We start from the raw sequence: 26,065 nt of genomic DNA, 5'->3' as shown, positions 1-26,065 counted from the left end.
ATTAAGATATTAAATTATGAGCATAATGCAAAAAGACTTGCGTCATATTAAAAGACCTATGTCATATTAAAGGACTTACGTCATATTAGAGGACTTGGGTCATGTTAAAAGACCAACTTCGTATAAAAAGACATTGAATTCAGTTGTCTCTAAGAGAATGGCAATGCAGCTAGCAACTTCAGATTCTGCCACTTAACTCACATGCTAGCTTCCGCATGCTGTTCTCTCGCCACCTTGTAAACTGAAGATCTTGTTGTAGCTTTATTTAAGTAATCTTCATTACTCATCATCAAGGTCATTGAGTACATATCTATTTGAGTTATTATGGGTAAAAATGTCGAGGAAAGAAATTCAGATGTGGAGAACCAGGTAGAAGAGAAAACAGACAGGTTCGTACTCTCTCTGCTCTCTAATCTCTTTTTAAGTATTTCGAATTCTGAAATTAACATGCTTCTATCTGTCTCTCTCAAAGTATAGCAACGCACCATGATCGCAATAATGCTATTTTTACCATTTAATTGTATCATCTCTTTAATAGAGATGAGACTAACATGTGTTGATGGACGCTAATTTTATTAGAAAGATAATACAAATGATGGTAAAATTAAATTGTAAGTGTAGCACTGTCATTATTTTCCGTTACATGCGATGACAGTACTTCTTGTAGCGAACGTCGTCTGAAATGCACCTATATGACACTCTGATTTTTGTCTGATTTTATCTTGTTTAATTTGTTAGCTCGAGGCTCATATTAGGGTTTAGGGTGAATGCATATGAATTTCATTTGTTGCGTGTTTCCCAGAAATGAACGTTCGAAACCAATGGCTGGAAATGAGATGAGTGCCCAAAAACCGGAAGATGAAGGAAAAAATAGGAGAAAAAAAATAAAGGACATTTTTACTGTGCATCAGGCGCCTTACCTTCGAATGTGGAACATCATATTTGTGATATCATGTGTATTTGCTGTCTCTATGGATCCTTTGTTCTTTTATGTTGTAATCATCGATCAGGATAAAAAGTGCCTTCAAATGGATAAAACGTTGAGAATTGTTGCTCTTCTTATGCGATCACTCACAGATGTCATTTTCCTGATGCATTTTATATGTGAAATTTGTGACTCTGTTCAAAAGACAAAATCGGAAAGAAACTCGGGGACTGGTGTGGATGGGCCACCCTCCAAAACAAATACCCTAAAAAATGGACTCTCCGCGGCGGTGGAACAAACCAGGAGAAATTCGAGTAAGACAATGGAAACAAAGCCGAGGACTTCCAAAACGAATATCCCCAAAAATGGACCATCCGCAGAGGGGGAGCAAACCGGGGGAAATTCGGGTAAGAAATCGAAAATCAGAGAGTTGATTCAATATGCCAGGGAAATAGCTCAGAATATGTCGTCGTTATCCATCATATTAGACATTTTAGCTCTTCTTCCCCTCCCACAAGTAAGAGAAATTAACTAAACTCTAATTTTTTTTTTTTTTTTTGTTTTTGTACATAGTTTGCTGAAATTGATGGACTTCTATGTTCTAACCCTTTATCTTTTAATTCTCTGCAGCTGCTAATAGTGTTTTACCCAATGAAACGCTTAGGATTTGTGGAACACCAAAAGGTTGTGAATGTGTTTCTTCTCGGTCAATATGTTCCGAGGATTTTTCGAATTCACCTGTCGGCCAAGGTATTCAAAAGGAGTAATGGGATATGGGCTAAGAGTCTATTCAACTTGTTTCTCTACATTCTTGCCAGTCATGTAAGTTTAACTTTAATTGTCATTCTATTTTAATTCTTTTGTATTATAATTATTAATATTGGATTATGGATGTAGCTTTTTTGAAAGTGGATAGTGTTCAAATATAACTCCTTTGAATTAATCGTGTACAATGTTTACAACCTAAATAGGGTTTGAGAAAACTCATGTGGTAGGAAATTAGGAATCTTAATTTAATTACAATCGACATATATTTTTTCAATCACAGAGAATATTCTGTATTAATTAATTCTATTCTTATAAAGAGACTAATTATCTAGGGTTTTGTGTTTGCATGTTATGGATTTAGGTACTTGGAGCTTTTTGGTACCTTTTTTCTATTCTACGAGAGGTATCATGTTGGTACGAGATTTGTGTAAATCCTAGTATAGATCTGAGGGAATGTACGGATGCTTTCTACTGCGATAGTCGGAGTACTACTGCAAGAAATATAACACTTCTAAACGAGCATTGCCCGTTGGATACTCCAGATGGTGCTTCATCTTCATTTAACTTTGGAATATTTCTTGATTCACTTAAGAATCAAAACACGGAGCGTAAAAAGTTTATAAAGAAGTTCCTTTACTCTTTCTGGTGGGGCCTGCGAAATCTAAGGTTCAGAGTATATCCATTGACAATCAACAATTTCTGGAGAATATGTAACAAATACATTTTTTGGGGTTATCTAATTCTGCAACATTGTCTAATATGATATCATGTACCTACAATATTTTGCAGTAATTTTGGGACGAATCTAACAACAAGTACGTATGTCTGGGAAAACTTGTTTGCAATTCTTATTTCTTTCATTGGCTTGCTACTGTTTTTATATCTCATCGGCAATGTACAGGTTGGTATATACTGAATCTCACAATATATCAGTTTTATTTTTCAATCGTTTTTCTTTAGGTCCCGTGTCGTATACAAATACTTGTGAAATGGTGGGTAAATTCAAAATCCAATTTTGTGAGGTATTATTAAAAATAGGACACTTTTTAAAAATAGGTACTATGATCTTTTTATTAAATTTGCAATAAAAACAGAAAATTTTAAAGAATTGTAATATCTAAATCGTAAGAATTAAATCCCTTAAATCATGCTACATTCAATCTTTTTTACTTATTTAATATATACACATCATATATTTTTTTGTCGATAATCTACCCATATCATATTTTTTGCTTGTGATCTACCTCTTCAAAAATAGTTGTATTAGATTCTATCTTAAATACGTTTGCTTAAAATTGTGTAATCTTGTCATGATATAGATATGTTACGATTGGATTCAAATTAAAAAAAGAGCTTCGTTATTTGGACGTGAACCTAACTGTCCCATTTCAAATTATATAAGATACGTAAGTTCTTTGGTGAAACATACCTTTCTGGTATGTAGCTAGCTAGGACATAGGAGATCATGGATCGAGCTTATGAATGAATTCTACTTGTGGTGGGGCAGACTTTAATACAGATGGAGGCTACAAAATCGGAAGAGACAAGACGAAAGATTGGGATAAAGAAGGTAGATGTACGCACGTGGATATCCGTATATAAATTCCCTGATAATATCAAGAAAGAAATCGAGAATAGCATAGAGCAAGCATGGGAAAAAGACAAATATGCTGATGTCCACAACCCATTCCTTATTCTTCCCAAGCAAACCAAAGACTCTGTAAAATGCCATCTTTTCATGGATACACTTAGAACAGTATGTTCTTCAAGACTCGATCTCTCTCCATTTATTAATTGCTTCCATTTTCACAGCAATGTTGTTCTGGTGATAGGTAAAAGTGCTTAAGCACATGGATGAATATGTGTTGACGCTGCTGTGCAACTATCTAAAGCCAATGACGTACAATGAGAACAGCTTTGTTTTTCGAGCGGGAGATCCACTCGATTGTATGGTGTTTATTATCGAAGGGACAATGTGGACCTACGCATCGAGTGATAGTCAAGTTGGGCGAGGAATCTCATCAATGGCCATCAAGCGCCTCGGGAAATGTCAATTTTACGGGGAAGAGCTTCTCGATCAGGCATCAGACTGTTTCGCAGAACTTCCAGTCTCCAGCAAACATGTCAAAAGTCAGACAAAAGTAGAAGCATTTGTGCTCATGGCCAAGGACTTGGAAACTGTAGTCTCCAGATGCCCACTACAGTGGGAGAACGGCGAAAAGAAGGGTTCTCAAGAGGTGATGGACATGGCAGCTTCTACCATAGCAATAGCATTTCGTCGCAAGGTTCTAAAAGATGTTAGACCTTACTCAAGCGGCGTGCTGGGGCCTAGCGCCTAGGCAGTTAGGCAGAGTCTAGGCGGATGACATATATATTATAAAGTATTGGAATATAACGAAAACATGAGGAACAAACATATAATATGTGTTTATTTGAGTGTTTAATAAGTCCCTTACAATTTATTGGAAACAATAAAATGCAAAAGGAAAGTTATCTATTTTCTATCTAAATGAGTTGCAATTTAGGCAGGTGTTTAGGTGGGTCTGGATGGGCTAGGCGGGTGTCTAGGCGGTCTAGGCCGGTGCCTCAGCAGGTCTAGGTGAGTGCCTAAGTAGGTCTAGACCTTTTTGAATTGGACCTCCTTAATGTTGTCTGCGACTCTGGTATTTATAGAGACCCGCATGCTCAAGTCGTGGAAACCAATCCCAATTGCACTGTGACTCAGAGTCTTTATCTGTTGCTAACCCCACACCATATCACATCAATCAAAACCTGCTGTCAACTTGAGAACCTGACCTTCCATCAAATTCGGCTTTCAAAGATTTATCTTTATGCAATCTTTTTTTGACTAGATTATTGGCAACATTCAATGTATATGGTTGTTTTGATCATATAGGAAAACAAAAGAATATTATTGTATTCCTTACCACCTCTATCTTTCGCATGCCCCAAGAGAGACCATGTCCATTTCAACTTATACCTCATTTCAGATGGCACCATGATTACCACTTTTCGATGATAATCATCACCAACTCTTTGCTTGGTCAAGTTCCAACTTCATCCATGCAGAACATGCTAATCCCTTTTAAGTGTCTTTGTGCTGATCACTCCACGCAAACATGAATTGCATGTAAAGTCCCTCACCCACACACATATGCATCATGCATGGAAGAATATTTGTAACGCCTCAGAATACAAATCAAACCAGCTAGATTTTAAGATCAAACCAAGTCAGAATAATTTAACATATTATTAAGGAATATTACCATGTCTGAAAAATCACAATATTATTCCCTAATAATAACTAAAAATTATCCTTATTAAGTCATCTAACGGTTAGAACTTCACTTACTCAACGGCATCGATCGCTTGGGTCGATTGTGTAATTTTGGGCCCAACCAAAGATATATGATATATCACTAAAACGACACAAATACGGCAAACACAACACGATTACCATGTCTAAAGGAAGTCTGGATGCTCTTTACTTTTTATTAAATACTTAGATATTAATCGTGACGGTGACCTAACACTTAAGCAAGGCCTAGACTACTCTAAACAGGAACTGTTAGAACACGAGTGCAACAAAATTTGAGACAAATTGTTTGATTGCCCAATTGAGGGAAAAGCCAAGCAATTTTCTCCACGAGGGGACAAAAGCATCAAATTAACATCAAACAAAATATTGGCTGATACCGTTAGACGCTCGTTAGGTTTCACACTTGGCAAACGAGCAATTTTCTACATTATCTATAGCAATATAATAAAGGGGTGTGATATTCACACACCCCATTTTACTTCTCACATAATTCTTTAATTATCGGTTGTCGGATCAGATAAATTGAAGAATATCAACAGACAGAAATTATCAAGGGGTGTGTGAGAAGTAAAATGAGGTGTGTGAATAGCACATCCCTATAATAAAATAACTACCAAAATCAAGTCGTCAATTGTTTCCATAAAAAGAGTCAAGTCGTCAACCAATACTCTTATCCACCAAGTCAAGTCGTCAATGATGAAATTAATCAAAACATAAAAATGAAAAAAAATAAGGGTAATGCTATATACTTATATCTATTGCTTTTATTTGTTGATTTTCCTTAATTTATTTGATCCGACAATTGAAAATCAAAAAAATATGTAAGAAGTAAAAATAAGTATGTAGATAATAACACCCAAAAATAATTGAAATTCCGAGATCTCCTTCGGTTTAATATTGTGGCTGCCATTGTGAAAAATGCCTTGCACTTTGATGTTATGTCTTATGTGTACTGATTGTCCTAAAGGTTCTGTTATTTAAGCTTTCTTTTTCTTTAAAAAACAAAAAACCTTCTTGGTATGAAGGAATTTTCCATGGCTGCGTTGGATAATTATTCAACGGAGTTAGGTCCTCTTCCGCCGACAGGTTAGTGAGAAGACTGAAGAGGGAGGGAAAAGAACAGGAGGGCAACCATGGCACCGAATTCTAAGTGGACAGTCGTGGGCAGTTGTGAAGGGGTGATAAAAATTAAACCAAGTAAATTTGGAATCATTAAAATTACGAGGCAGATTGAGGGGCATCAGATGAATTTCAATGGCTAGGATTAAAAGCCTTGTATAGTGTTGTGGGGGAAAAAACACTGCGATTAAAAGCCCTGTTGCTATTAAAACCCATGGGCTATAGGCAACTCAATTCCCTTAGTCAAGAGTAATTGTCTAAGTGCATCTCAAAAAGTATATTTTTATTTATAATTTCGGATAATAATAAAAAAAATTAGTTGAAAGTATTTGAAAATATTGAAATGTGTTGTAAGGTGCAAGAACTACTTTTTGTATTTTTAATTAATTTTTGTATAATTTTTTTTGGTACTTTTAATTAATTTTTGTTTTAACTTTTTAATAGTGGTTGACGTCACTGACTTCAGCATTGCATCATTTGGCTTGAGGGCTGGGCTGGTTGATAATCGACTGGGGGAGAAACTGGGCTCACCCGGAGCCCAATGGATTAGAAGACACTCAACGTTGGAGTTGCTATTTAAGGTGGGGAGTCGGGAGTGGTTTAAGTCTCATAATGGATTAATAATAATGTGTTCAAATTCGCTTTTGGTGAGAATCTATCATAAGACCTCTCACTTACAAGTGAACATAAATAGCATTAGACCATAGTACTAAGTGGCAAGCTTTGTGTAGTTTTGAAGAAAAAAACATGCGAAGAATCCAAATTCATAAAATAATTAGGTTTGTGGGTCCCACACACGTGTCATACATGTGTCACATGCCAACATTAGTTGGATGCATTTTTGCTCACCACTTTCAAGTGGTTGTAATACTCACTACCTACTTATTATTATTGGATGTGTTAAAATTTTGAAATTTGTATCTATCTCTTACACATACTCAAGATTTAAATTCATCTAACAATAATAAAAAATATGATGCACATAACCATCATTTAAGGGTGGCCTAAAAATATTCCCATGAGCTAGCTAGTAGCTACTCCAACCCTTTTTTTGGTCCAAAAGGAGAATGTATTAAAAAGGGCAGAACCCTGTCGAGAACAACAAAGGAGGCAAAACCAAGGAAAAGCACCAAGCAAGAAAAAAGACCAAACAGTAGTTAAAAAGGGTTAGTGGTCCGGAAGAGATTTATAACAAGACAAAAAGCGCAACTTCTGTCAAATCCTAGACATCCCACTAACCCCGAGAAACACAAAAAGACAGCTACCTACTCCGACGTGATCGACACCTTTACTTCATTTTCCACGTTGGTGGGTTACCTGTGCCCGTCAAATACTAATGGATAATCCAACGTTTTTACGTTGGCGGGCTATCATGAACCTTTCAATGGCGGGCTACCTTGAACCTTGTAATAATTAACAAATAAACCTACATGCTTTCATAATGCATCTACACTATTTGACTAGTTAGGCTTCCTAGTCAAAATCAAAATAAGCTATTTCGATGAGCGGACTTGTCGTAGCGTGTGGTCAAACAACCACTCAGCTACAGGTATTACATGTCTCCAAGTAAGGAAACCCTAGTTCAAGTCAAATTAGAATATCTTAGGGATTTGGCAAGTAATCATAATCCTACGAGGATTAGATATCTTAACCTAGATTCCCTTCTAGATAATTCACGATCTAATTGGGATTACTCTCTTAAGATCTCTATAAATTTCGTAGGTTGGGTATTTATTAAGGATCTGTCTCGATTTGATGGGTGAAATTTGTTCTTTTAGTGTCATTTCAAGATCTGTTACAGTACATCTGAAACCAATGATTACAATGGCATTATATGCCTTAATAAAGGGAATGCGTGATGAACAGGGGAAATTCTTTCACATACTCCCTTTTCTTCCTTTACTAGCCTTTATGCATGCGCCCACGTGCTTGCATAAGACATTTTTTTAATAATCTTAGATCATGTTAGAAAAAACCCCTCACAAGCCAATCAAAGCAGCTGAATTCACATAATAAAATCGGTCTTTCAATTTCCATCTACATTCAATTGAATTGACATTTAGAATAGATAAAATGATATTTAATAAATAACTGATTGAATCACAATATTGCTTGCCCACTGTAAAGCTAAGTCCGCCCTCTCCCTTTTAGTGTAGATAATATCGTTTGTTCAAAAAAAAAAAAAAAATCATTTGACAACTAATTTAACCACATTATTATGCCCGTGCGAAAGATATTTTTTATAACTAGTGTTACACGCCTCTTAAAATGTTTTGAACGTATTAAAAAATAGAGAAAATAATATTTAATGAACAACTGATTGAATCACATTATTGCTAGCCTATTGTGAGGTACTAATTAAAAAAGAAAAAGAAAAAAGATGTACAAAAAGAATTAATTATTAAAAAAACACAGTTAAAATGACAAAAATATCCCTGCATTATTTGGTGTATTATTTTGGGTTGCTTTTGAAATTTTTTGTTTTGGGAGCATTTTTGTCCAAAACTTTTTGGTGAAGCTTGTGACCCCAAAAGGTGTTGTTGGTTTTTTATATAAGGGTGATATTTGTTATGTCCTGTGTGATTGCCGTCTCACTAGATCCTCTTTACATTTAATCATTGATCAAGATAACAAGTGCCTTCAAATGGACAAAAAACTGAAAACTACTGTTCTTGTGTTGTGATCACTCAAAGATATTATTTTCACTATACCTTTTATATATAAAATTTACTACCATGTGAAAGTTCAGGATATGTCATGGTTATCTTTCTCCATCGTAAATGATTTTCTCGCTCTTCTTCTTATACCACAAGTAAGAGAAACTGAAGTCAAATTTTTTTTGTGCAGTTATTCTTAACCAGCTAGTTGTAATTAGTGGATTTCTAACTCCTATTTATTTCTCTTTTTTAGCTACTGATGGTACTTACTTTTTACCATATGAGAGGCGCTGGATATGTGGAACATAAAAAGGTTCTGAATATCTTCCTTCTTGGTCAATATCTACCAAGGACATGTCGAATTCACCGATTGTCAAATTAACTTCAAAAGACTGCTAGAATTTACGTTAAAGGTTTATTCAATTTTTTTCACTACATTCTTACCAGTAATGTAAGTTTCGCCTCGATTATCATTTCATTATAATATTGCATTCACTTTTGCGGGCTGAAACTTTCTTTAAAAGATGTAATTGAGATATTTGTGATTCCCATTCAAATTTTTATGGGGTTTTATTATAACTTGTGCCCGAAATTGATCCACTCAATCAACAAGATCTCTGAAATTGAAAATTGATCAATGTAGTTCTTGAAAATGGATGTCACAAATCAATATGATCTTTCTATCACAATTATGTCAGAAGTTTGCTATGTGCTAACGTGACACATAACTAGATCCCACAAATCTAATTAAACATTGTCATGTGAATTAAAAATATTAGATAAATTTTTTTTATTCAAATGATAATATTTAATTAAATTTGTGGGACCTAGTTATGTATCAGCACATAATAGAATTTTTGACAAAATTGTGGAAGGAACACATTGACTTGCGACACTCATTTTTAGAGACTATATTGATAAATTTTCAGTTTCATAAACCATCTTGATGGGGTGAGTCCATTTTAGAGACCATTTATGATTAAAACTCATATTCTATTTGTTGTTTATCATATAACCTAATCTAATCAACTACCTTTTTTTTATAAGAAAATCGACCTTGCATTATGAGAACTGAAAATTAAACAAAGAGAAAAACTGAAGATTAAGTAAGTAAACTACACATAAAGCTTGATCATCAAATTATTATTTATAGCCTTAGTCTCTTATTTGAGTCAAACTGCGCACAAAGGTTTGATTCGACCAAAAGAAAAATCAAACTAATATGTGTAGTCTTAGTCTCTTATTATAATAAAGGAACTCAAACCGCTCGTCTAAACGAAACACTAATTAGTCCAAACCAACTGCATATATATTAATAAGTAGAACTTTGATGATTTGTTTTCGAAAGGGTTACCGGAATCGATAAATAACATCATCATCTGCATGAAACATCTAGCAATTTGTGCAGTTATTCTTAACCAGTTAGTTGTAATTAGTGGACTTCTAACTCCTATTTATTTCTCTTTTCTAGCTGCTGATAATATTTACTTTTACCATATGAGAGGCATTAGATATGTGAAACATAAAAAGGTTCTGAATATCTTCATTCTTGATCAATATCTACCAAGGATATGTCAAATTCACAGGTTGTCCAATGAACTTCGAAATACTGCTGGAATTTTGGTTAAAGGTTTATTCAATTTTTTTCTCAACATTTTTGCCAGTCACGTAAGTTTCGTCTGGATTATCATTTCATTATAATATTGTATTCACTTTTGCCGGCTGAAACCTTCTTTTAGAAACCTTGGACTAACTTTGAATTTTGTTTGCGTGTTTCGTATTATACATACCCTCAAACTTACTTTCGTCATGAAAATTGCAAGACAACTTTTTGTTTGTTCGATTTAGTTAATGTAAAAACTGATAGCATTGTCCTGCATAATGCATTACATATTCCTTAATTGAAAATTAATTTGATTATGAATTTGTTACTTTTGTAGATACCTGGAGCTTTTGGGTATGTCTTTTCTAATCAATGAGAGACATTATGCTGGCACAGTGCTTGTGAAAATCGTAGTTCAGACCCTATTAGATGTATGAATACTTTCTACTGCGGGCGTCAAACTACTACTTCAAGAAATACAACATTTCTAAACGAGCATTGGCCGTTAGATACTCCAGATGGTGCCTCACCACCATTTAATTTTGGAATATTTCTCGATTCCCTTACGAATCATAATTCAAAACATATAAAGTTCAGAAAGAAGTTCTTTTACTCTTTTTGGTGGTGCTCGCGAAATCCATGGTACACAGTATATCTATTGACAATCAACAATTTATTGAAAATGTAGGGTGTGTATAAAACAACCTTTTCTTTTTTGCTGGTAATTTAGGAATTAGATTTTGTGTAATCTATATTATTTATTTTTGCAAACACTTCAATGTTAGAAAATTTAAATTCTAAACAAAAGAAATTGTTGAGAAAATTGAATTTTTTTCATGGATTAGTGAACAAATGGATGGGTAATTATAGAGTTTTGGTGAGTTTTGGGTTGGATTTGATTTGGATTAATTAATGATGTGATTTTGACCGTTGGATTTAAATTTAAGCCGATGGATCGTTTTTATTACTGTTAAAAATGATTAAATTGAATTTGAGCCTTTGGATTTAAAAGGGATGTATCTGGAGCGTCATACTGGATCAGAACCCAGGAGGCGGCCCGCCAATGTAAAGTGTAGAACCCCTGCTTGTCGTGCGGCCCGCAGAGAATTCCTCTGTCCTGAGTTGCTGACTGGCGCGGGCCCCGCGTGGGCTGTCCTGGCCTTTGTTGATGGTCATAACGTCGGCTCTTTTTGCCTAAGAGCAAGCCCAGCGTGGCTTTTTGCTCGGGGGAAGGTGGACGGAACAACGGCCCGAGGGCCAGGCGATCAGCTCCAGTGTGGGCCAGCCCGATGGATGGTGGAGGCCCGAGCTCCGGGTCCGTGGGGGATTGCCAGCCCTAGAGCCCGAGGTGGACGTGACGTCATGATGACGCCAGGCTGGCGTCAGCGCAATATTTAATTTTTTTTGTGTGAGGCGCGTGCACCCCACCCGCGTTTGGGGGCGCGTCGCCGACACAAAAATCAGAAAAAAAAAGAGTCTGTCAGTTACCGTTGGGAAGCCACGTGGCTTCCCACGGTCCGTTAGATCTCAACGGTCACTTAATGTGGACCGTTCGATCTCAACGGTAAAAAAAAAGAAAAGAATCAGATTTAATATCCACCGTTCGATCTGAGATCAACGGTGGATATTAATATTCTTTATAAAAAAATAAAAAAAAAACAGTTTTAAAATTAAGAAAAGTTATTGTTGTGACACGTGGCACAATCTGGAGTGTTGGAATTCAAATTTTTTTATATCTAAAGGCAGAGATTAATTAATTGAATAAAAATTTTTAAAAAATTGTAAAAAATTCAAAAAAATTCAAAAAAAAATCTGAAAAAAAATTGTTTTTACTTTTCTATAAATACCTTCTCATTATCATCTACCTTACACAACAATTTCATATTTTCTCAACTACTTTCAATCACATTCCTTTCTTTGTCTCAAAGTTTGAATCCATTTTTTTCAACAAAATGACTACTGGTGCAGGTACGAATTGGTCGCTTATTGAAGATGTTGCATTGTGTACTAGCTGGGTTGAAGTTACTCATAGTTCGCTTACGGGTAATGAGATGCAGTTGCGAGAAATGTGGAGTCTTATTCATACCAATTTTCTTGAGAAAATTGGTGGGAAAAGAACCAAAGAATCGATGTCCAGTCGTTGGAAATTACTTAGCCAATCGTTTAGTACGTGGAGAGACGCTTTGGCACAAGCTAGTAGTAATATTCGAAGTGGGGAAAATTACTCGGATCAGGTAACAATATATTATTTATTTGATACCCAAATTTACATTATAATTATTTGTTTGCATTATTTATTTGTTACCTACATAATTTATTATTTATTGTTTGTATTATTTATTTGTTACATACAAAATTTATTATTTATTGTTTGTATTATTTATTTGTTACCTACATAATTTATTATTTATGGTTTGTATTATTTATTTGTTACCGACTTACATTATAATTATGTTGTTTATATTATTTTCATTATAATTATTTATTTGTATTATTTACTTAGCCAATTGTATTATTTATTTGTTACTTATTTTCATTATAATTATTTATTTGTTACTTATTTTTATTGTGTAGGAACTTCAAGCACAAGCTTGGTACGCTGCCAAAACCAAAAGCAAAAATAAATCATTCAACCGGTGGGAATGTTGGAATATTGTCAAAGATTGTCCTAAATTTAGAGTTGTGTCAGTCGGTCCAGAAGTGCACATGAACAGCACCCCTCTACACGCTACACCCGATCATGTTCATGAAGATGATGCAGAAGAAGTGTCCGAAATGCCCCTCCCTGAACAAGCGTCGGGTTTGACCCGTTATCCAATTAGGCCTGAAGGTAAGAAGGCTTCAAAGAGAAAAGGGGGTGCTTCCAAGAATGATTATGCAAAGTTCATGGAAGAACTTACTCGCCAAGGTAAATTGACTTTGGCGAGGGAAATGGCGAAATAAGAGGCTGATAAGGCTAGAGAGGCAGCAAAAGCAGCAGCTGTTGAGAGAGAATTTTATGCTAATGAGAGAGAAAGAGAGCTACTTAGGCAAGAAAGGGAACATGTTAGAGAAGAAAGACGGGCTCAACAAGATCGTGAGATTATGAACATGTCTTTAGAAGGGAAGTCTCTAAATTCTAAATTTTTTTGGAAGTCAGAGAAAGTGGACGTGGTGCGAAGGAGGCGTGCAAGAGAAACGATAGCAAGCCAAGGTGGTTCTAGCACCACAAGAGAAGATCATCCTAGCACCACAAATTGGTTAAGTGATGATGAATAGAGTACTTTTTGTAATCGGAGCCCATAATTTTCCAATCACTTTGGGTTGTAATTTATTATTTATTGTTTGTATTATTTATGTTGTTTCTAATTTCTTGAATATTTATTTAAATTAATTTGGTAAGTTATTTATACTAAGAATTACCCTCTGCCTCATCGTTGCCTGCTTCTATTAAGGTTTCCGGAACGGCTGGGCCTGCAGATCTGAGCCGCAGCTTGGATGACTCGACGGGAATGTAAGGCTCTGCCCTTTCTTACTTCGTCATTTCTCATTTGACGCTCCTCATCCTCTTCCCTCTCATTTCTTACCCCCTGGTGATTGAACATTGCTTCTGATTCGTTAAACAATTCTTCCTCTTCCTGATTGAATTCCCACATCATCCTTGAGGAAGAAGAAGAAGACATTGAAAGAAAGAAACAGAAACTATGAATAATGATACAGATTTTTGTGAATAAGGAAGCAGAAACTATGAATAATGATAGAGATCTTGAGAATTTTGGTGTGAGATTTGTGAGGATGGATGGTGGATTATATAGAGGATTTAGAAAGGATTAGGTTGTGCATAATGTCACGTGGCATGCCGTCATTCGTTACAAATCTGATGGAAATCTATCTTCAAAGATTGTGAACAGATTATGACACGTGGCATGCCGTCATTCATTAAAAATCTGATGGAAATCTATCCTCAAAGATTGTGAACAGATTATGACACGTGGCGCGACGTGATTGGTTAATAATCTTATCAGAAATCCATCACCAATAATTGTATTATTTAATAATACCTCGGATAATGACACGTGGCGCAACGAGAACGATTAAAAATCTTATCCGATATTACAATTAAAATTATTTTGTATTATTTTATAAATAAAAAAATTACTAATATTTTATTGCCTATTGTCAGGGCTATTGAAGTGTAACGGTGGAGATGCAAATTCTATTGCCAGGGCTATTTACTGTTCATTAAGGGCAGTTACTGTTCATTAGGTGGATTGAATAGTGCATTGCCAGGGGGGAGGGCTCCAACGCTGGAGTTGCTCTAACAAGACAAAAAGAGCAACTTCTTGTCCAAATCCTAGGCATACCCCTCGGATTAGGATCCTCTCCTAATCTATGTATGAGGATCCTCATAATCAAGGGATATGAGTCATTGGATGAAAATCTAACGGTTATAATTATTATAATTTTAAAGGAACCTTCTTATTTGTAGCCGTTGAATTTTCATCTAACGACCCACATCCCTTAATCATGAGGATCCTTATCCTTAGATTAGGAAAAAATCCTGATCCATCCCCCTCACTCGGTAAAACCAAAAAAACAACACTAACTACTCCAGCTTAATCAACACCTTTGTTTTATTTTCTACGTCGGTGGTGGGTCACCGTGAACCCCTCAAATAATTGACAAATAAACCTGCATTTTCCACTTTGGTGGGTCACGCTGGACCCCACAAGTAATTAACAAATAAACCTGCGTGCTTGTCATTGTGGATCTATACTATTTGGTTCCAAGAAGTGATGAACCAGAAAGTTGAGAGTTGAACAATGTTTCTAACTTTCTACATTATCTTCGAGAAGATGATATGTAATTTTTTTTATTTGAAATATGTATACAACATTATTTACGCTAAAAAGTAAGAGAATGTATTAAGTCTTAGAATGAGATAGCTATATAATTTGGTTCAAATTCACCTATAATAAGAACCAAACCTAAGACATATCAATTATAAATAAAGAAGAATATCGCTAAACTGTAATGAAAAGCTATATTCTAAAATTACTTTAAATTTCGAATTTGCTACCCTTCAGTCTTGTTCCCTCCTTTTATTCTAAGTCGTTCAAAGCATTTTTAAGCTAATTCAAAGTTCAAGATTATGCCAAAACTTACCATAAAAATAAAATAATGATAATATAAAATATAAAAAAAGCCCCACTAATAAGAAGGTAGGACCCACAAAGTGGCTAATGATGAGAGAGAGGAGTTTATTAGTCATATGATGTGTGTTTTTTTTTTTTTTTGGTACAACGGAGGGCAAAGCCCGGCAACAAAACAAAAAAATCAGGCAAGAACAGCCCTAGGAAGGGCCCTGCCAATAGAATCAGAAACTAGAACATTACTAGTAGAGGTAGGAGGAGAAACAAAAACATGAAGGCCTAGGGATAGCCCATGACCCAAGTCAGCCATGTGATCAGCTGAGGCATTCATTTCTCTATATATATGAGTGACTTCACATCTCCAATTTTTTCCGATGGCTTCTTTGCAGTCAATAATGAGATTGTAGAGAGGATGCGAATCCAGAATAGGTCTTTGGATCAAAATAACAGCATCCCAAGAATCACATTCAAGGATCACATCCTTGCATCCCTCATCCCAAGCTATAGAAAGGCCCATGAAAACACCCCAAAGCTCAGCTTCCATGATGGTTCCTCTGCCCAAATTAGCAGCAAATCCCTTAATCCAATCCCCTTCAGAATTGCGAATCAAACCTCCAGCACTTATGTGCCTAAATGGGTCATTACAACTCCCATCTGTATTGATTTTATATCTACCAATTGGCGGGTGGATCCAATGGATTGAGATGATTTGTCTAGGAGGCTTACTAGAAGAACACTTGTTGGCATCATACCAATCCCTTGCAAATTGAAAAATGAACTTCTGGGGTGAGACAGACGGTTGTTGACCATCGTTGAAGACAAGATTGTTCCTCCCTTTCCAGCAATACCAGAGAGTTGAAGCAAAGATAAGGTTCCAGGGTAAACCATATATGGTAGAACAGTGTGTCCTAAGGTTTATGGCCATCCAACTCTGGAAATCAAGAGCAAAGGAATGGGCAACTTCATGAGGGATTCCAACACCATTCCAAAAGAAAGGGGACTGCCTACAAGACCTGAAAATATGATCCATTGACTCCTCAATATTAGGGCAGATTGGACAACACGGGTTAATAGTAAACCCTCTTCTAGCTCTCTGCACATTGGTGAGAATTTTCCCATGACCAATAGTCCAAAGAAAAGTCACTAATTTGGGTGGGAGCTTGAGTTTCCAAATGAAATTCCATTTCCAAGGAATGATATCATCATCGCCAAAGAGAGAGAGATAAGCAGTTTTCACGGAGAAGGTTCCAGAATTAGTGAGGCTCCAAATTACCTTATCTTCCCTATGATTCGCAATTCCAACATGTAAACTGAAAATATGTTCCACAATATCAGGGGGAAGGCAGGAGTATAACAAATCTACATTCCAACCATCATCAGTAAGGAAATCATCAACAGACCATTCAAGCATGTCAGCTGAAAGAGGGATGGTAGCAAAATTTTCGAGTACACCACTCTCAAGCCAGTTGTCTTTCCAAAAATGGATTTGGCTTCCAGATCCGACTCTCCATCTCATACCATTAGGAAGGATTTGGGCACCAAAGAGGATTCCACGCCAAGTATGAGAACAATTAGTGAACTTAGCAGAGCAAGCACCCACCATGTCGTAGTGTTTGAGATATTTTCCCTTCAAAACTTGTGCCCAGAGGCCCGGGTCTCTTTGCATAAGTTTCCAACCAGTTTTAGCAAGAAGGGCTTGGTTCATAGCATGGGTATCTTTCAAGCCTAAGCCACCCATAGATTTAGGCGTGGATACTGTCTCCCACTTAACAAGGTGAACCTTGGACTTATCCTCAGTGTGACCCCATAAGAAATTCCTGTTCAACTTATCAATTTTATCACATATGGAAACTGGGAGACGAGTAGATTGCATTGAGTAGATTGGAATAGCTGAGGCAACTGATTGTAGGTAGACAAGCCTACCTGCCATAGAGAGAGTATTGCTCTTCCAAGCAGAAAGTCGACGTTGAACTTTTTCCACAATGTTTCCATACGTCTCTTTATTGACTCTAGAATGCAGTAACGGAACACCCAAGTAGTGACCTAAATCAGAAGTGAGAGGAGAACCACAGATGTTGGCAATTTCAATAGCCTTACTTCGAGAGATATTAGGAGAGCAGTAGATACATGATTTATCAAAATTCACCTGCTGACCAGACACGGCACAAAAAATATCAAGGCAATCCTTCAATAATCTGGCTTGAGTTGAGGAGGCTTCCGCAAACACAATAAGATCATCCGCAAAAAAGAGATGAGAGACAGGAGGCCTATTGCTAGATAGCTTAACTGGTTTCCATTTCTTAGTAGTGATGCATCCATTAATGATATGAGATAGTTTTTCCATGCAAAGCACAAATAAATAGGGCGAAAGGGGATCTCCCTGTCTGATTCCACATTGTGGGGAGAAAGAATCAGTGAGCTCACCATTAACAATGGCTTGGTAATTGACTGTGGTAACGCATTGCATGATGAGTTCCAAAATTTTCCCTCTTAGCCCAATACTCTTTGTTTTGTACGAATGAGGAATGGAAGAGAAGAGGGTCTAAACGTTCATACAATTCAAGTTTAAGTTGTTGGAATGTTTAGGTGTTTCTTTGATTCTATTTGTTTTGTACCATGAGGAACTAAACCCCCTTGGCTAGGGGGGAATTCGAAATATATGTTTATGCTTGCATTTTGATTTGATTACTTCTAATTGCGTTTCATAAGTTGTGGATTCAATTCGTTTAACTGTTTGATTGATAACTTATTTATGTATGTTTATTGAGAGTGCACACTTAATTTTTATGCATGAATATGACGCTAGAATATAAGTGAGTTTCACCTAATAGTTACGAACTTATATTCACAAGTAGTGGAGGTTGCTTATAAACAATCGCGTTAAACGAATTCTTGGCATAAGTTTCATGCGTATTCCATAGTAACGAATGCCTCGTCAACACTTATAATTTTTATAGAGCGTAATGATTCTTGCTTGTATCTCTATTATGCAATCATGTAGGGGACTTGTGGGGAATGTTTTGGGTTGTCGTATGCAATCATCCAATTCAATAACGTTAGGAAGATTTGAAAGTTAATTTAAGCGGATCTAATTAACTTGGAGCATTGAGAATTAATGGTTTATTGAAATGCAATTGGAAATCGTTTTATTATGCAAGTATAACATATGTGGAGATGAACCCCGTAGCTAACTTTCCATCCATTCAATTCCATCAATTTGTTCTTTCTTTTCTTGTTTATGTTTTCATGTTTAATTTAACTTGTTGTTCAATTATGTTAAACATGTGGAACTAATTTCTTTTTAGTTAGAGGCGAATTTGAAGCCATGGACATATGTTGGTTATGATTTGATTTACTCCAGTTATGAATTCATGAACTTTAGATGTGGGTTACTTTTCTGTTTTGATTAAGAACTTGTTTATGTATGTGGGTTGAGGGTCGACACTTAATTTGCATGCCTAAACTTGATGCTAGGATATAAGGGAATTTCACCTAATCGTTATGAACTTATATTCATGAGTAGTAAAAATCGCTAGTCACGATTGTGTTTAGTAAACCCTAGGCTGGATTAACATGCGTATTCCATAGTTATGAATGCCTAGTCGATGTTTATGATTTCCGTTGAACTTAATGATCTTTGTTGAATGTCTCTATCATGCGTATTCCATGTTAGGGACTTTGATTAAGAATAATTTGGTTGTAATGCGTATCCCAAGCGGACCTAATTAACTTGGAGCATTGTCATTCATCGTTTGTTGAAGTCATAATTGGGAGTCAAATTATATGCTTATGTTCATGTGTGGATAAGGAACCCTCTAACTAGTTTCTCATCATTTTTCGGTTTACAATCTGTTTTGTTTCCAAGTTTTTGTTTTGTTTTCAAATTCGTCCAAAACTCAATCCCCCCTTACTTTATTGTTCAATTTAGTTAGAAATCATTTTAGTTTGTGTTTTTAAAGCATTTTGAGTCTTTGGTTTGTCTTAGTGTTTTAAAGTTTAGTTTCGCTTTCTTTGAGTCTAGTATAGTGTTTTATATTATGTTTTTACGTTTTTGAGTCAAATCCAAGTGATTAACAATCCCTCCTAATCCCCGGCAACAACGCCAAAATTTGAAGCGAGATTTATACGCACACAAATTAAACCCTCTTTTTGACAATTGTAGTAATGATATAAGTAGGGATCGTAACCAAAAAAGTTGTCATTTTACCTTAATTATTTCTATACACTTTGATGAGTTGGGCCTCTCATTATTACTTTGGCAACGGATTTGCGCTTTTATTGTAAAATCAAAATTTTACTCTTATCAAAATTTTCATATTATATTCATACAATTTCTCCAATGTATGTGAGATTCATATATTCGTGAGTCTTATCTACTAAATTATTAGACCATGCATAATGCAAAGTGACTTGCGTCATATAAAAAGACAAACCTGATTGATGACTTGACTTTTCATTTTATGGAAGGGATGTGATATCCACACACATCATTTTACTTATCACACATTCCATTAAAAAGGTTAATAGAACCACAAAAAAATGTTTCAAATTGAGTGTCAAAATAGGTATCCTCAGATCCTATATATATATATATATATATATATTATGTTAAAATTTAGGGACATATGCTTTTGACAAACATTTTGTAATTATTTCAACAATCCAAACAATTTATACTTTAATACAACATTCATAGACCATCCTTACAAAACATTAGACAAATTCAAAAACCGTTAAGAAATTCATTTGTAGTGAAAAAAAATAGACTAATATGGTTCTACAAAGAAACACTAAATTTAATCCAACGGTTATATAGTTTCAGATTTGAGTGATTTTTAGTATACATGATCATTGAGGTATGACACAAAGAAACACTATATATATTGACACATTTTTTTCACGATAAATTTTATTTGAACCCATATAGCAGCACTCTTCACCCAACTTTACACCCAATTAAAAAATAAAACCAAAATCTAATGTCGAAACAGATGAGAACACGGAAAGGCGTTAGAGGAATTCAAAAACATTTTTACTATTATCCAACGGTTTCAACTTTTTTATATTTGGATTCGTGTTTGGTTAACAGAAAAGTTTCTCTTACCAAAAAAGGAAAAAAAAAAGTTTCGATTTGTTGTGTATTTGACATTAATTGAACAAGCAACATGTGGTGCTATCTAAGCTTGGGACTTGGATTCATATTTGGTTTTTGGATTGTGTTCCTGCTGGTAAAAATGTCATGGAGCATTCTTGCTATAATTTTTGTCTATTAGATTGTCTTGTACACTGCATGAGTTGATTTTAACTGCCGAATACTAACCGTTGGGTTATAATAAAATCCGGATGCCATTATCGCTTGAATCTTTTCATCTGTGTATTTTCGGGGACCTCACCTATTAATGGGGGATTTCTGGCAATGCTTTATTATATTATATATATGAGATGCGCTAATGACTGCCGGCTTTTCTTGCAGTCCTTTGATAACGGATATTATTTGCTATAGTAAAGCAAAGAGGGCATTGTAACAGTTGGCATTGGTGGTCCAAGTGGTTATAGTAAAACAAGGCATGTATAGTTTCCTATAGGCAAAGAGCAGGAATGATCGTGTTTGTTTGTGTATTTTATTTTATTTTTTTGGGTTTTTGAACGATCAATATTATCTACATTAAGGGGAGATTGTGGGCTTAGCCTCACAATGAGCTATCAATAATATGGTTTAAATTCGTTTTTGACGAGAATCGAACCTAAGTCCTCTCACTTACCAGTGAAGATAAATACTACTAGACCGTATAATTAAGTGGCAATGCTCGTGTTTGTTGCATTCCTAATCTTTATTGGAATCTAAATGTTTACTGAATCTTACCATAAAAGGTGGCATATTCTGTCCGCACTGTTGTGTCGATGGAGTATTGGGATCAATGAGGATCTTTCCGGATCCTCTTTGTGAGGATCAATCGTGTCTATTTATTGTACATCGTGCGGTCAGAAATCATTTTAAAATTTTTATTTAAAATTAAACACAAATAATACCTAACGAAAACTAACCGCATGATTCACGATAAACGGATACGATTAAAGGATCCTTTAAATCCTCACAAATAGGACTCGGAGAGGATCCTCATTCATATGTAATCTACAAATAATGAAATAGAGATTTGGACGGTTTGAATTTTTGGCAAAATGTTGTGGAGTGGGCTCTCAGAAAGTGTGTCAAAAATTGGCCTTATTAAGGTGAGAGAGAAGAGGGAAGCATATGAAACTATTATATTTCCGGAGAGCACATGATGCATGAGTAAGAATTTAATACTCTATCTATTAAGATATTAAATTATGTACATAATGCAAAAAGACTTGCGTCATATTAAAAGACCTATGTCATATTAAAGGACTTACGTCATATTAGAGGACTTGGGTCATGTTAAAAGACCAACTTCGTATAAAAAGACATTGAATTCAGTTGTCTTTAAGAGCAACTCCACCCCTATCCACTTTGCGCCAGCACCCAGCCCATTTATCCACTTAATTGAACAGTAATAGACCCAATGAACAGTAATAGGCCAAAACATCTCCACCCCAAAAAAAATGTGCTAGCACCTAGTCTAAAAATGCGCTGGCACAAACGATCTCCACCCCTACAAAATGCGCTGGCACCCAGTCCATTTAAAATATTAAATAATTTTTTTATAAAATAATAAAAAAAAAAGTTTTAATTTCGGATAGGATTTTTAACCAATCTCGTCACGCCACGTGTCATTATCTGAACGTACAATTTTTTGAATAGATTTCCGCTAAGATTTTCAATCAATCCCGACAACCCACGTGTCACTTCCTGTTTACAATAATTTAGGCAAGATTTCGATAAGATTTTTAACCAATCTCGTCACGCCACGTGTCATTATCCGAACGTACTATTTTTTGAATAGATTTCCGCTAAGATTTTCAACCAATCACGTAGTGCCACGTGGCATTGTCCAGAACCTCATCTTCTTTTTTTTTGTCCATATAAACCCTACATCCCTACATCCATCCTCACACTAAACTCAATCTTTTTTTTTAGCTCAGAATTATTCTTTATCGTTTTCAAATCTTGAGTTCTTACAATGTCTTCTTCAAGGAGAGCGTATAAACAGTTACAAGAGCAGCAGAAAAGGTTGTTGGCACAACAGGAAGAATTGGTCAATCTTGACCAAGGTGGAGGTGGAGATGAGGCCTTCGCAATGGAGGAGGATGAGGATGATCACCATAGAAGGCGGAGGGCCTCACATTCCCGCCGTATCATGGAAGCTATGGGTCAGATAGCCAAACCCGGACGTGCGGCAAACATCGATAGAAGAAGGGAAAGACGAGGTAAAGATCTCTTGGAAGATTATTTTATTCCCAACAGCGTTTACCCTGATCATATTTTTAGACGTCGGTTTAGAATGCAACGAAGTTTGTTCGCTAAAATCATGAGTGATGTTTGCAACCATGATCCATATTTTGTGCAAAAAGAGGATGCTTTTCATGTTCTAGGTCTTCTTCCTGAGCAAAAAATTACGGCTGCCTTGCGAATGCTTGCATATGGAGCATCTGCAGATCAAGTGGATGAGATCGCAAGGATGGGAAAAACAACAGTTCTGGAGTCCCTGATGCGGTTTTGCTCTGCAATTGAAGCCCTCTACACTAATGAATACCTTCGGCAACCCACGACAAGGGACATGCGAAGGCTTCTGAGGAAGGGTGAGATGCGAGGCTTCCCTGGCATGATTGGAAGCATCGACTGCATGCACTGGACATGGAAAAACTGTCCAAGTGCATGGCAAGGAGCTTATGGCGACAGAAAAGGAGCCAAAAACATCATTCTGGAAGCGGTGGCTTCTTTTGATACATGGATTTGGCATGCTTTTTTTGGTGTTCCAGAAGCTCAGAATGACCTAAACGTCCTTGCCCAATCTCCAGTGTTTGACGAACTGCTACAAGGGCGTGGGCCAAGATGCACATATTGGGTTAATGGTAATAAATACGAGGGACCATACTACCTTGCAGATGGTATTTACCCAAGGTGGTCAACATTTGTCAAAACAGTGCCACACCCGCAGAGTGAAAAAGAGAAACACTTCGCAAAGTGTCAAGAAGGGTGTAGGAAGGATGTCGAGCGTTGTTTTGGTATCTTGCAAGCTCGTTGGGCCATTGTCAGGGCTGCAGCTAGAATGTTTGATGTCGAGGCTCTTCGATCCATCATGATGACGTGTATTATTCTCCACAACATGATTGTTGAAGACGAGTATGATTATGATGCCGTCGATGAATACGAGCCGGATCCGATGAACAACTCAAGAACACAAATCTACTATGCTCATGACCGGACCGAAGATCCCGTGCAACACGAGCCGTTGGAACGGGATGGACGTTACAATGAATTGATCGTTCAACGATACACTTCATTGCAAGAGCCATACTGGCACATAGCCGGCCAGAATGACTTGATTGACCATCAGTGGAGATTGCACGAAGGCGAAGATAATTAAAATAAGGCTTGTGGTTGAAGAATAAAGTGTATTGTTTTTTAAGTAATCTTATTTAGTGTGTTTGCTTTTTTTTTTAAGTTTAAATGGTGAGGTTATGTAATTTTAAGTTTAAATGGTGTTTTAAGTTTAAATGGTGAGGTTATGTAATTTTAAGTTTAAATGGTGTTTTATGTAATTTTATTTGGTGTTTTAAGTTTACATAAGAAATTAAATAAAATTCTAAAAGTAAATAAGAAATTACATAAGAAATTAAATAAAGTTCTAAAAGTAAATAAGAAATTACATAAGAAATTAAATAAAGTTCTAAAAGTAAATAAGAAATTACATAAGAAATTAAATAAAGTTCTAAAAGTAAATAAGAAATTACATAAGAAATTAAATAAAGTTCTAAAAATAAATAAGAAAGTACATAAGAAATTAAATAAAGTTCTAAAAGTAAATAAGAAATTACATAAGAAATTAAATAAAGTTCTAAAAATAAATAAGAAAGTACATAAGAAATTAAATAAAGTCTGTGGAGTTAGGATATGTGGTGCTAGGATCTTGGTTGCTAGGATTTCTGTAGCTGGAACTCCCTTGACTTGTTTCGGCATCTCTTGCACGCCTCCTTCGCACGACATCTCTTTTTTCTGATGTCCAAAAATATTTTGAATTCGGAGACAGTCCTACTAGAGACTTGTTCATAGTGTCACGATCTGTTTGAGTCATCCTTTCTTCTCTAAGCATCTCATTCTCTCGATGAAGTGCTTCTCTAATCATCTCGTTCTCTCGATTAACTATTTCTCTTTGTCTCTCAGCCGCCGCATCACGAGCCTCAGTAGCTGCAATAATTGTTGCCATAGCAGCAGCTTTTTCCTCATCTCTAGTCTTTTCCCATGCCATGTTCAGTTCACCTTGACGAGTAAGTTCCTCCATATATTTAGTGTAGTCATTTTTGGAAGAACTACCTTTTTTCTTTGATGCCTTTTTACCTTGATGCCTGAGGGACTGACGAGTCGGTTGGGTCTGTGGCACTTGTTCAGGCATCCCTTCCGTGTCTTCAAATGTGTTGGCTTGTTGTTCGGCTGTGTCTGCTTCTGGCGAACTGTGTAGACCCATACCGTGCATGACAACTTCTGGACCGGTTGCCACAATTTGGTATTTAGGGCAATCTTTGACAATTTGCCAACATTCCCATTTGTTGAATGATTTGTTATGGTTCTTTGCATTGTAGAATGCTTGTGCTTGTAGTGTCTATAAAAATTACATAAGAATTGTGGAATGCATAAAAATTATATAAAAATTACATAAAAATTACATAAGTATTGTGGAATGCTTATTACATAAAAATTACATAAGAATTGTGGAATGCATAAAAATTATATAAAAATTACATAAAAATTACATAAGTATTGTGGAATGCATATTACATAAAAATTACATAAGAAATTAAATAAATTAAAATATTGATGTGGGTGGAATGCATATAAATAAATAAAAATATTGTTACCTCATCCGCTAAACTTGTCCCACTACGCAGATTACCAAAAGCATGAGAGAGGGCGTTTTTCCAACAAGTAAAGGATGCGTTGAGTTTTTTCCAATGACCTTGAAGACCTTGACTAGATCTTGCATCTTTTCCATGTACATCGTTGAACGATTTCGTAATTTTACTCCACATTTCTCGCTTATCCATCTTATTACCCGTAATCGGGTCATGAGTAGTGCGAACCCAACATTCACACAACGTAACATCTTCACTGAGCTTCCACGAAGTCATTTTTTTCTCTCAAAGTGTACAAAATATTCAAATGTAGAAAGTGTAGAAAGTGTAGAAAATATTGAAATGTGGTGTAAGGTGGAAGATGAGGGTTAGGTATTTATAGAAAAAAAATTAATTTTTTAAAATTTTTCTGTATTTTTTAAAAAATTTTTGACATTTTTTAATTAATTTTTAATAAATTTTAATGTTGTAATTAATCTGGACCGTTGGATTTGAAAAATAATCAAATCCAACAGCCAACACGCCGCCATGTGGCCAACGATCAAATTTTTG

The 26,065-nt window shown here is 35.8% G+C and overlaps 2 protein-coding genes across 2 annotated transcripts; both read left to right on the top strand.

Annotated features, from left to right (window-relative positions):
• The first annotated feature begins 324 nt into the window (after positions 1-324).
• Positions 325-4,161, top strand: LOC137734569 (cyclic nucleotide-gated ion channel 1-like). Its single transcript, XM_068473808.1, has 8 exons — positions 325-389; positions 803-1,135; positions 1,268-1,442; positions 1,556-1,747; positions 2,055-2,359; positions 2,483-2,594; positions 3,201-3,449; positions 3,526-4,161. The coding sequence occupies exons 1-8, from the start codon at positions 325-327 to the stop codon at positions 4,030-4,032; spliced, it is 1,938 nt and encodes a 645-aa protein (XP_068329909.1). The 3' UTR covers positions 4,033-4,161.
• Positions 4,162-17,955: 13,794 nt separating this feature from the next.
• LOC137734567 (protein ANTAGONIST OF LIKE HETEROCHROMATIN PROTEIN 1-like) lies at positions 17,956-25,122 on the top strand. Its single transcript, XM_068473807.1, has 3 exons — positions 17,956-17,963; positions 22,908-24,014; positions 25,053-25,122. The coding sequence occupies exons 1-3, from the start codon at positions 17,956-17,958 to the stop codon at positions 25,120-25,122; spliced, it is 1,185 nt and encodes a 394-aa protein (XP_068329908.1).
• Positions 25,123-26,065: the final 943 nt, after the last annotated feature.

Source organism: Pyrus communis, chromosome 5, assembly GCF_963583255.1.
Source record: "Pyrus communis chromosome 5, drPyrComm1.1, whole genome shotgun sequence".
Lineage (NCBI taxonomy): Eukaryota > Viridiplantae > Streptophyta > Magnoliopsida > Rosales > Rosaceae > Pyrus > Pyrus communis.
Note: the sequence above shows the minus strand (reverse complement) of the source record. Positions and strands in the feature narration are given on the sequence as shown.

Coding starts and splice junctions, on each gene's coding strand:
- LOC137734569 (XM_068473808.1), top strand. CDS start 325: ATGGGTAAAAATGTCGAGGAAAGAAATTCAGATGTGGAGAACCAGGTA. Junction 1,443..1,555: donor CTCTTCTTCCCCTCCCACAA/GTAAGAGAAATT, acceptor AATTCTCTGCAG/CTGCTAATAGTGTTTTACCC. Junction 3,450..3,525: donor TCATGGATACACTTAGAACA/GTATGTTCTTCA, acceptor TTCTGGTGATAG/GTAAAAGTGCTTAAGCACAT.
- LOC137734567 (XM_068473807.1), top strand. Junction 24,015..25,052: donor CATCAGTGGAGATTGCACGA/AGGCGAAGATAA, acceptor GCACTTGTTCAG/GCATCCCTTCCGTGTCTTCA.